Consider the following 11,311-nt stretch of genomic DNA (forward strand, 5'->3'; position numbering starts at 1 on the left):
AATTACCCCTTAAAAATTTCTTAATTTTCGCTTGTCTTTGAATTATAGATATTTTTGAGTGTTTGTTCTAAAGAAATGGTTCTTTTAGAGACTAATTAATAATTTGGGAACACGATACACCAATATTGTTATTTTAACCCAATGATTAAAATCTTTTTTTTTTTTTCTATTATTGGCTCCTCCAGCTTCTGGTAATATATATATATATATATATATATGAAAGAATGTGAATACCAATATATAATCATAAATGTTAATAATGTCAATTTTACAAGATTATTCAGAATAATTTTATGAGTAACGCAGTATATATGAGCGAGAAATGTTCTTCTACATGTGTAGGTAACCCAATCCTATAATTAGACTAAACAAGGATCAAAATTTATATTAAGGGTCAAAATTTTGATCCATTATTATTAAACAAAGAAGTTTGGATTTTTTTTTTTTTTAAATAGATAAATCACTCACACTTTAACTCAACTTGTAAGAGCAACTTACCCCTTAATCTCTCATTTGCCCAAAGTGGTAAGTTTGGAATTTTTCATAGAGCCGATCAATTTAATAATTATCCCATAATTCAAAATTATAAATTGATCAAAAATTTTTAACTTAGCCAGTTTGTTCAGTGAACGTTTAAAAAAAATTATTAATAAAAAAAATATATATTTATTTTTCATCAATCATTTTTAACCAGGAGATAAATTTAAAAAATATTTTGGGATAAATCAAACACATAGTCTGGATTGATAAGAAAAAAAATTTATATTATATTTTTTTTTGAAAAAGGAAATTATATTTTATTATAATTATATTACTATCATCACGTATTTTTCTCAAAGGATTTATATATGAGTAATGATATATCATTACCGAATAGATTTTCCGAATAGGTTTTCTGAATGAAATGACGTATTTTTCTTTCTTTATTTTTTTTTTAGAAAAAATAATTTTTTTTATTATTTAAATCCTAAATTTAAACATTTAATCGTAAAAGATTAAATGATAAACCGAAAACCCCTCTCTAAAATCTAAACTGGAAATCACAAACTCCCGCAGGGGGTTTGTGATATCTTGTTTAGGGTTTAGGGCATAGGTTTTAGGGTTTAAGGTTGAGGACTTAGAGTTTAGGGTTTAGTATTTATTATTTAAGGTTTAAATTTTTAAATTTTTAGGGTATAGATTTTGTAGTATTTAGGTTTATAATTTTAGATATAGTTTTATAATTTTTTTTTAATTTTAAGTATTTAAGAATTTATAAGGTTCAAATTTGAAATTTATATATAAAAAATAATGACGTGGATGAAGATGTGGATGACAAGTTGGGCATCGACGTTATTCGAAAAACCTATTCGGTAAATCTATTAGCTAAAAATAGCACCGCTATTTATATATATATGTTTTGGAAAATATAGTTTTTAAAATTTAATTTTACGCCTATTATTAAATTAACATCTATTAACAAATAACAATATTTGACAAGAGTGGTTACATTGAATATAGAAAATTCAATAAATTGTTGGGGCTTCTGCGCAAAAAGTCCAATATATTTTTTAACGCTATGTTTTTAGTATTGGTCGATCTAAAAAGACGCGAAGTTCTCACTCTTCTCCGCATTCGTTCTTCAATCCAAGGTTTGATAGAATTTTCGATCCTTTTGATCCCTTTGTGTTTGTTTTAATTGAGATTGATTCCTTGGATTGGAATGGTTTATTGTTTTATTTTTGTTTAATTTTCGGTTGTAACCCTAGCTCGTTGCTGAATCCTGATAGAATTTTTTTTATTTGAAACCCTAATCATCCAAATTGAACACCAAATGACATTTCATGTTGGTTTTTTGATTATCGGTGTGTTGGACTGTGGAAATTTTGGTTTGTGTTTCAATGGTGGCATCTGTGGAGGATATCAAGGTAGCAATGCAAGGAGGGGATTTCGTTTTGCAAAAACTAGACTTGATTCTGCGCTTGATTTGCTAATTTTGTTTGAAAGTTATGAAATTTAATTGTGGAAACAATGCGGTAGTTAAGGATCTTGGTGAAAGATTTGATTTGAGGATGCATAGGATTTCTGGGTATTTGTTTTTGAAACATGAAGGAATGCATGGATGATTCGCTGTTGTTGTAGCTTGGTTGGTATGAACCAAGATTAAATTAGCATCATAATGTGTGCTGAACACATCAAGGGAATTGCTTCCGTAACTCTGAAGCAAAAGAGAATGTGAGAAGGGTTGTGTGAGGATGAATTCATCTGTATAAAAGAAACAAAAACAGTGGACAGACCAAAAAAGAGTTTGGTTATCCATTTTAGATTTTATTATGCTAAATCCATTCCAACTGATGGTTGTGTTTTACTGTAAAGAATGGACTATAAGTTACATCTTTGAACGTTGAGGATGGGCTAATACATATGATATGATACCTATTGATTGTTAAAAACATGGACGCCCGTCCTAATATAAGTACAGCCTATTTATATTTTAAGACTGTCATAGCCTTGTTAGTGAATATTATTTGAGTTTGCTGAACTATTATGAGAGATATATGTGATGGTGAATTCTTAGTTCCTAGTTATAAAAATAATGCAGTTAAGTTCTTAATTGGCTGAATCTAGCTGTTGACATAAGTAGCTATTTATATGATGTTAATTGTGAGTTGAATTTCATTGCATTTGTAACCATCCCTAGTATCATGGCACAACATATTTGTTCATTCATAGTTTAGAATTTCCATAGTGAGTGATTCATTTAGCAGATTTCAAACTCTGATGATATGAGACATGTTGAATACTATTATATACACTCGTACATACCTCATGAAGAATTCTTCTTGGAATAAAGTCTAGATGATTATGCTGATGATATAAAAGTGGTATTGTTTTAATGCCATATAAGAGTCTGACATATAATTTTTGGTAATTAGTCATTTTGTCTCAGTAGTTGGATGTGGTTGTCATGTATACATGTTCATTTGAGACACCCTTGTTATCTTGTGGCTAACAAGATAGGTATCAAAGGTTATACTAGTTAGATTGTTCAATGAGTCGAAGTTACTCATAAGCTGTCTACAAACCAAGGCATTACAGAAAACTACATCATGAACCTTGTGATAATGAGTTCCTGCAAGGATTGATTGCTTTATTCTCTGTGAATTTGATTTAGACAGTATTCTTATGAGCCAGATTTCCCAGAGCTCACTCTGTTGTCTCTGATCAAAATAGTTATTTTAATGCTATTACTTTTTTGCTTAGGGAAGTAATGGAGTTAAGACCAATGGTGGCTTTGAGGGCTGTCCTCGTGGGTGGCATAGCTGCATTTGCAAAAGTGGGCGCGGCAGTGAAAGCTGCAGGAGGTGTCAAGGTGGGTGCTGCTGCAGCTGCCATGACAGCAGCTGCAACTGCTGCTGTTTCAGGAACAAATCCAGAAGGAAAGAGCACTTCCCAGAATGTCTCAAAGTGATAAGTTAGCGCTTAGTGTCAATGGTTTCTGCAAGAACTATTGCCATAATTTTATTTGGCTTTTCTGAGTTACAAGAAGTAATTAGAATGCAGGGAAAAAAAAAAATCTTTGAATTATCTGCTATATTTCGATAAAAGAAATCCGGATGGCTTCCCGATGTATTCAGGACTATTTCCCTTTTAATATATAAATCAGGATTAGGCAGGTGATCTGGTTGAGATCCCTAATTTTCATTATCACCCTCTGTTTTGAGATCCTTATACTGCCATCTGTAATTATGACATATGTTGGTGACTATATTTGATACTTTCTTCTGAACTGGTTAATCTCACAATCTTTTTGGAGTACTGTCTTGGTGTTGTATTCATATCCATTGGTTTAGTTTTGTATCTTTAAGAATTTGTACTCTTCCAAACATGAAAGGGGAAAAATACTGATAATTTTATACCAATCTGGATTGTTTTAAACTGATGTTAGTGCAGTATTTGGTTGTATGAGCTTAAAAAAGGTTAATACAGTATCATACTAAAGTTGATGCATAGTTTGGGTTTGGGCTGAATTTAGAATAAAAATATGACCAGTGTATGTTGTTTTTTCGCAAAAAGAGCTACAAGTAGCTGAAGAAAAAGCAAGAAATACCATGCCACCTCAATGTGTAGCAACAACAACATTGAGGTGGCATGGTATTCTTATTGTGACAATCTGGTCTATGTTGCAGTGTCAATGCTTGCTTCTATTGCACCAGGCTGCCTTGTGATTACTCAATATAAAATAATAGAGCTTCATTAAATATTAGTATTAAAAAGGCATAGTCATTTTATATAATTTTAAAAAAAAATTGTAAACCTCCAACTCGTTTTATCTGCTTTGATTAACCGAAAACTAGCATAAAGAAAACTAGCATAGATATAATGCACAAACCACCACACAAACCTCCAACTTATTTTGTATATGTTTTTTTTTTACAAAATCGTCAAACGACGAGATGCACCTGTTACGGTGACTTAACTGGTCTTTTAGAGATAATCCCCTTATACAACTATGAAGAAGAGAACGAAAAGTAATACTTACACACAACACTTGTAATTTGAGAAGTTCAAACTCAAAAATTTTCAATCACAACCACAGATAGTTACCGTTGGGTTAGCCCACAATTCTTTCAATTCGTTTAAATTTTGATGTGAATATTATTTTTTTTTATAAAATAGGCAAACTATCACACCAACTCAATATACTTCAATCATGCACCAGGGGAAAAGAGTTAACCTTTGACCTCTCACATTTACTCAGTCTGTTACAGTAACAATGTATCAATGTTACGATGAAAGGAAGTAGTGTTTTATAACATATCTTTCTTATTTTTTTTCCTTCTCTCTCACCAATGCTCATTAAAAGAGTGGACAAAAGGATTTAGATTCCATGTAAAATCAGGTATACAAATGGACATGTTTGTGTTCTGTTTTATTAGCCAGAAGGCATAAACACAAAACCGATACCATTTCGTCGTCTTTCCAAAATTATCTATTATAATATTATTTTGCACATATGTCCTCACAAATACTCATAATTGCATCATTTGGTTTTCAAGTTTTAATGTCTTCAACACCACTTCATAAAAATAAAAACAAAAAATTTCCTATACAACTGCCGACACAAACTCATTGTAAAATGGATATGTTATACAAATTAATATGTGTTAACATGTCATACAAATATTATACATAAAGGGAAAAGCTCGAAGAGTGATGCCTTTGATCAAATATTTAATTATAAGTTTTACGGGGGATGTGCATGAAAAAAAGGGAATGGTGATGAATGAATGAATGCAGTTGTGGGCATGGGCCTTTCCTTTTCTCCTATTCCTATATATATATATATATATATCAATTGAAACAGAGCACTCGAATCAAGCACAGAGACTCAGAGAGAGAGATAGAGAGAGAGAGAGAGAGAGAGAGATGGATGTCATCCTTTACCTTCAGAGTGTCCCGGCTGGGGCTCTAGCAGCTCTTGCTGTTGGCCTTGTCGCTGCTCCGGCCGTCGGCAAGCTTCTCATTGATAGGAAACAACCTTCTAACCTTCCTCCAGGTACTCTTTCTATCCCTCTCTTCTTCTTCTTCTTCATTTTCTTCTATTAAGCTCTGAGTAATGGAAAGTTGATGGCTTTTCCACCTCCCTTTATCTTTTTGATCTTTTTTTCCTTATTTTTTTCTATGTTTTTTTTATTATTTTGCTCTGTTAGTGTTAACATGCATTTCTTTGTATCAATTCCCAAGGCTGTGGCCAAATGCGTACATTTGGATCCTATTTGTGTCTCTTTTTCTTCTTGTTATTATTATTCTATTGAACTCAAAACAGTGGAAAGTGGATTTGTACTTGATTCCTCTGTTTGTGAGTGTGCTCTTCTCTTTCCTCTTCTATTACACTCCAAGAAGTTTCAAGTTTAGGTCTTGTTCAACAATTTGGATCCTATTTCTCTCTCTTTGTGTGTGTGTGTGTGTGTGTGTGTGTGTGTTCGCTTTTTCTTCCATCATTGAACTGCAAACAATGGAAAGTTCATGGCTTTTTCCAGCTCCCTTACATAGTCGCTTTGCCCTTTTTCTCTGCTTTCCTTCCTTTTCCGTTTTCTCCATCTATTTCCATCTCTATCGATCAATTCGTATATCTGTTTCTCTATAAGTCTGTGATTGGATTAAGTGAAAAGTGTAGGAAAAGACAAGGAAGAAAGTGATCGAAAGTGATCAAAGGTAAAGAGAAAAGGGAAATTCTTTTTCTTTGTTCACTTTGACTTGCTTATAAATTTCATTTTCTGCATTCTCAATCCAAACAAACCAAGAATTTCTGGGATTCTTACATTAGAACCTGGCTTAGGTCTAATTTGAAAATTCAATTGTATAATTAAGTTATGAATTAGATAGATCTATCTGATTTGCACAAAAATGGACTCAAACAATTCCCACTCATTGCACAGAGCATGTTTGATCAAGCTTCTACAAAAAAAAAGTTGAGACCCAAAGTTTTAGTTTTGGTTTTTAGAATTAGATTTCAAATTCCAAGTTTGATGCATGCCTATTCTTAATTAAAATAATAATAATAAAAGAAGTGTTTTAGGGGTTGTTCAAGCACATGCACACACACACACAATACACTTGCAGAGTTAGATATAAAGTTCTATACAATTTCATTATTTTCTCTGCAGCTGTTCCTGGATGGCCTTTGATTGGGAATTTGCTTCAGTTGAAGGCTAAGAAACCTCATCAGACATTTGCTAAGTGGGCAGAAGTTTATGGACCAATATATTCAATCAAATTGGGATCTAACATGATGGTGGTCTTGAATTCCATTGAAGTTGTTAAAGAGGTAGATTCTTTTTGTCCTCCCTAAATTTTCTTATTCATGATCTAAACCTTGTTGTAGTCTCTCTCTCTCTCTCTCTCTCTCTCTCTCTCTCTCTCTCTCTCTCTCTCTCTCATGAATGCTAATTCTTATCAAATTTATGCTGTTTGAATTGCAAATCATTTCTGATGAATGGATGATATATATAGGATTAATTTCCACAAAATAAGCTACTTTAAGGGTATGTTTGAATTGGTTGGTTGTGAATGATTGAATGATGGAGATATGCATGAGTAAATGAACAACTCTCTTTAACAAATATTATGAATCTTCTCAGCAGAATTATTGATATTTTTCGCGTGGCTTTAGCATTTCATTTTTTTCTTCTTTTTTTTTTTCCCAAAAAACTGTCACAGAATGACTAGAAGCCATACTAGCACTGAGTTTTTACGTTTTACAGGCCATGGTAACTAAGTTCTCATCCATATCAACAAGGAAGCTCTCGAAAGCATTGCAAGTGCTTACATCCAATAAATCTCTAGTTGCCATGAGTGACTATGATGAGTACCACAAAATGGTTAAGCGTTATGTACTTGCTAGTGTTTTAGGGACTGCAGCTCAGGTTCGGAAATGCTAATGGCTTATCTCCTCTTAAGCATCTGCATATAATCCATTGAAGCATGACTAGGCAAATCATTTGTTCTTAACATGTTCATTTCTAAACCATTATTTACAATTGTCTATCAGAAACGAAATCGTATTCACAGAGATATCATGGTAGAGAATACCTTAAATACATTGTTTGCTGAGATCAAGGAAGACCCTAACCGTGCTGTGAACCTCAGAGAAGCATTCAAGCCTGAGCTTTTCAGGGTAGCCATAAAACAAGTAAGCCTCATTTGCAAATATTTTGAATTGTGTATCAGATGTGAAACTGAACACCTTGTATTTACACTGATAATTTCCAGGCTATTGGCAAGGACATCGATTCCATTTATGTGGAGGAATTGGGGAAGGAAATATCGAAGAAAGAAATGTTTGAAATATCAGTAGTCGACCCAATGATGGGAGCAATTGAGGTTGATTGGAGGGATTTCTTCCCATATATGAAATGGGTTCCTAACAAAAGCATGGAAATGAAAATTCAAAACATGGCAACTCGCCGAAGGGCATTGACAAAGGCCCTCATCATGGAGCAAAAGAAACGCATTTCCCGGGGAGAGGTGAGAAATGCTGATTCCAGAAACTTTTTGTTGTTCCTATCACTATAATCTCTCTCTTGAAAGTCCAGATTCTTATTATTTCTAAAAACTGCCTCTATTTTTTTTATAGAATATTGAATGCTATCTAGACTACCTATTGTCGGAGGAGAGCACACTGAGTGAGGAACAACTAATAATATTGGTATGGGAATCGATAATTGAAACCTCTGATACAACTTTGGTCACTACTGAATGGGCTTTGTATGAACTAGCTAAGAATCCATTGTGTCAGGTATCTTTCAACTTAGTTTTTACTTGCATATATATTTGTTTGACTCTTTGCTTATTGAACATGAACATACACAGGATCGTCTTTATCAAGAAATCCAAGAGATATGTGGATCTGAGAAGATCACTGAAGAACATTTGTCACTGATGCCATACTTGAATTCCGTATTTCATGAAACCTTGCGATACCATACTCCTGTTCCTTTGATTCCTCCTAGAATTACACATGAGGACACTCAACTAGGAGGATATGACATACCATCTGGAACAGAGGTGAGCACTCTTGTCCAAATTTATTTGTCCACCAGTGATATCTACGATGATTGAATTTTGATCTGTAATTGACCGTGAATGCTACAGATTGCCATCAACTTATATGCATGCAACATGAGTAAAAATGTCTGGGATGAACCTAATAAATGGAAGCCGGAGAGATTCCTATCAGGTAACTTCGAGCAAATGGATATGTACAAGACAATGGCCTTTGGAGCTGGGAAGAGGGTGTGTGCAGGATCATTGCAGGCAATGCTAATTGCTTGCAGAGTCATTGGAAGACTAGTGCAGGAATTCCACTGGAGACTGAAAGAAGGCGAAGAAGAGAGTATGGACACAGTTCAACTCACTACTCACAAACTTCATCCCATGCAAGCTTATATTACACCTAGAGAAACGAATGTTTCGGCACACCAATCTACCCAGCTAGCATGAAATTAGCATCAATGCTTCATCTGTGTTCTTTCTGCTTTTCCATATGTTGCTTTTGTGATTTCTCTTTGTATCATGCAAAACTGTCACTGTTTTGTGCTAGCTTTGTATGAATTTACTTCTTGTCAAATAAATAGATGTGCAAATTGCTCTTTGAATTCTCAATTGGGAATTGTTGTCTTCAATATACCAAAACTTCATACATTTGTCTGCATTGCTGATGCTCTGTCTCACAGGAAAGGTATAAGTATAACTACCATAAACAACTATTTTTGTTTTAAAGTGTACTTTATTAAGAAAAATTGCATAAAAATCAATGAAATTTGCTAACTTGTTGATAGCTTTAAAGCTTGAATTATCTCTTATCATTTCAGTTATCTCGGACTACTGATTAAGCTTTAGACTCAGAAGTCAAGTTACTAAAAGATAATGAGTTTTTATTTTTATTGTCCATGTTGTGTGCTATAGACGAAAGTAAACTTTGTTTTCTTAATTTTTTATTTTATTTATTTGCTTTCGCAAACTGAACGTTGGTGAATAAATGGGAAATAATTCCATGATGGATAGATACAAAATGGACATTTGTGTACTCTTGTTGTATTATCCACAATGTATTATTGCAAACAGGTGCCATTCTGCCATCTCCTCACTGAAATAATTTTTTTTTTAAATGATTTTATCTTTTTGTTTTTTGTTGTTAATATTCCTCTGAAAACCTCCAAATGTGATAATATCCATGAATACATGACATACAAAAGCAAATACTCCAACTGCTTTAAGACAAAAGATTACATGTTTAAAATAAATGTATCATATAGATTAGCATGTAAAACATCCCAGGTTTGTGAGAAGTTAACTAAATTAAAATTAATAGAAACCATTTAAATCTATTTGTATAGTATTTAAGACCATTCAAGTTATAATTGAAAGTAGATTTGAATGGTTCTTGATCTTTTAGTAATATAAATAAGGGCAAAAAATTAAATTCAAGTTTAAATTAACTTGTCTGTCCTTTAAATGAGAGGTGTTTATCACCTATTAGTCATTAAAAAAAACTCTGTCCTTTCATTGAGAATTAATCAGAAATTGTGATACTTTGCAGAATAGAGACTGAATAGTTTCAAAGATCTTACTAAAACACCAAAAATAGACTGACTAGTGACTGACTTCAAGTCATATTCAGGTGAGATAGAAAATTAAGAAATAACAAAGCTAATATTAAACAATGCACTTGTAAGAATACTATGAATCTCACAAGAGCCTGAACTCCACAAATCATCAACATCTTTAATCCATATCCTCAATACTAGTAACTTGTGCCACATTTGGAAAGATGGGTGTCACCCATCTTTGTGATGATCCACATTGAGGATCTAAATTTGCCAATTGCTACACTTCAGACATGTATATCTCTTTCACAAGTGGAAACCTTATAATAGTGAATAGATGAGAGCGAGTCATGGTGGACAACAACCAGCCTTTGAAGCTCACTAGGAACCTCATGATCGCCGTTATAGATTGCGACCGCCTCCGCGCAATGGGAGAAGACAATGAGCTGAGTTGATCCATATTGAAGTCCGAATTGCATTGCATGTATAATGGCAACTAGTTCAGTTTCAAGTGAAGAGTATGTCCTCACTAAATATGAAAGTGAACATTTGCCAGTTGAATGGAACAGTATGACTCCTACGCCAGCAATGTGTTGATCATTTGTAAAGGCTCCTTTTGATAGTGCAATTGCCATTTGATGGGACTAGTATTTTGGTACCTTTTTACAACTCAAACCATGAGGTATCTGTCTGTCCCTTAAACAATCATTTAAATAGAAGGCGCTTGTCACCTAGCCACAAAATAAAATTAAAAAAAACTTTATCCTTTCAAAGAGAATTAATCAGAAATTGTGATACTTTGCAGAATGGAGACTGAATAGTTTCAAAGATCTTACCAAAAACAAACTGACTAATGACTGATTTCAAGTCATGTTCAAGTGAGACAGAAAGTTAAAAAATAAGATAGCTAATATTAAACAATGCACTTGTAAAAATACTATATATCTTAAAAGAGCCTAAATTCTACAAATCATTAATGTCTTTAATCCATATCTTCAATACGAATAACTTGTGCCACATTTGGAAAGATGGGCGTCTCCCATCTCTGTGATGATCCACATTGAGGAGCTAAATTTGCCAATTGCCACACTTCAGGCATGTATATCTCTTCACAAGTGGAAACCTTATAATGGTGAATAGAGGAGAGCGAGTCACGGTGGACAACAACCAACTTTTGAAGCTCACTGGGACCTTCATGTTCGCCGTTATAGATTGCGACT

The 11,311-nt window shown here is 33.4% G+C and overlaps 2 protein-coding genes across 5 annotated transcripts; both read left to right on the forward strand.

The window, feature by feature from the left end:
* The first annotated feature begins 1,528 nt into the window (after nt 1-1,528).
* Nucleotides 1,529-3,818, forward strand: LOC120258018. 2 transcript variants are annotated; one of them, XM_039265354.1, is made up of 2 exons: nt 1,529-1,631; nt 3,249-3,818. In XM_039265354.1, exons 1-2 carry the CDS (start codon nt 1,559-1,561, stop codon nt 3,449-3,451), a joined length of 276 nt encoding a protein of 91 aa, XP_039121288.1. In that variant the 5' UTR covers nt 1,529-1,558; the 3' UTR covers nt 3,452-3,818. The 2 variants fall into 2 exon arrangements, 1 of the variants encoding a protein (XP_039121288.1); XR_005535940.1 differs by having other exon boundaries at nt 1,531-1,631; nt 3,244-3,818.
* Nucleotides 3,819-5,370: 1,552 nt separating this feature from the next.
* On the forward strand, nt 5,371-9,147 carry LOC120257898 (ent-kaurene oxidase 2). Of its 3 annotated transcripts, none has more exons than XM_039265190.1 (8): nt 5,371-5,539; nt 6,651-6,811; nt 7,248-7,409; nt 7,535-7,675; nt 7,756-8,010; nt 8,120-8,281; nt 8,356-8,550; nt 8,638-9,147. In XM_039265190.1, exons 1-8 carry the CDS (start codon nt 5,410-5,412, stop codon nt 8,983-8,985), a joined length of 1,554 nt encoding a protein of 517 aa, XP_039121124.1. In that variant the 5' UTR covers nt 5,371-5,409; the 3' UTR covers nt 8,986-9,147. The 3 variants fall into 3 exon arrangements, with proteins under 3 accessions (XP_039121124.1, XP_039121125.1, XP_039121126.1); XM_039265192.1 differs by lacking the exon at nt 5,371-5,539 and adding an exon at nt 5,960-6,198; XM_039265191.1 differs by lacking the exon at nt 7,248-7,409.
* Nucleotides 9,148-11,311: the final 2,164 nt, after the last annotated feature.

Source organism: Dioscorea cayenensis, chromosome 4, assembly GCF_009730915.1.
Source record: "Dioscorea cayenensis subsp. rotundata cultivar TDr96_F1 chromosome 4, TDr96_F1_v2_PseudoChromosome.rev07_lg8_w22 25.fasta, whole genome shotgun sequence".
Classification (NCBI taxonomy): Eukaryota; Viridiplantae; Streptophyta; class Magnoliopsida; order Dioscoreales; family Dioscoreaceae; genus Dioscorea; species Dioscorea cayenensis.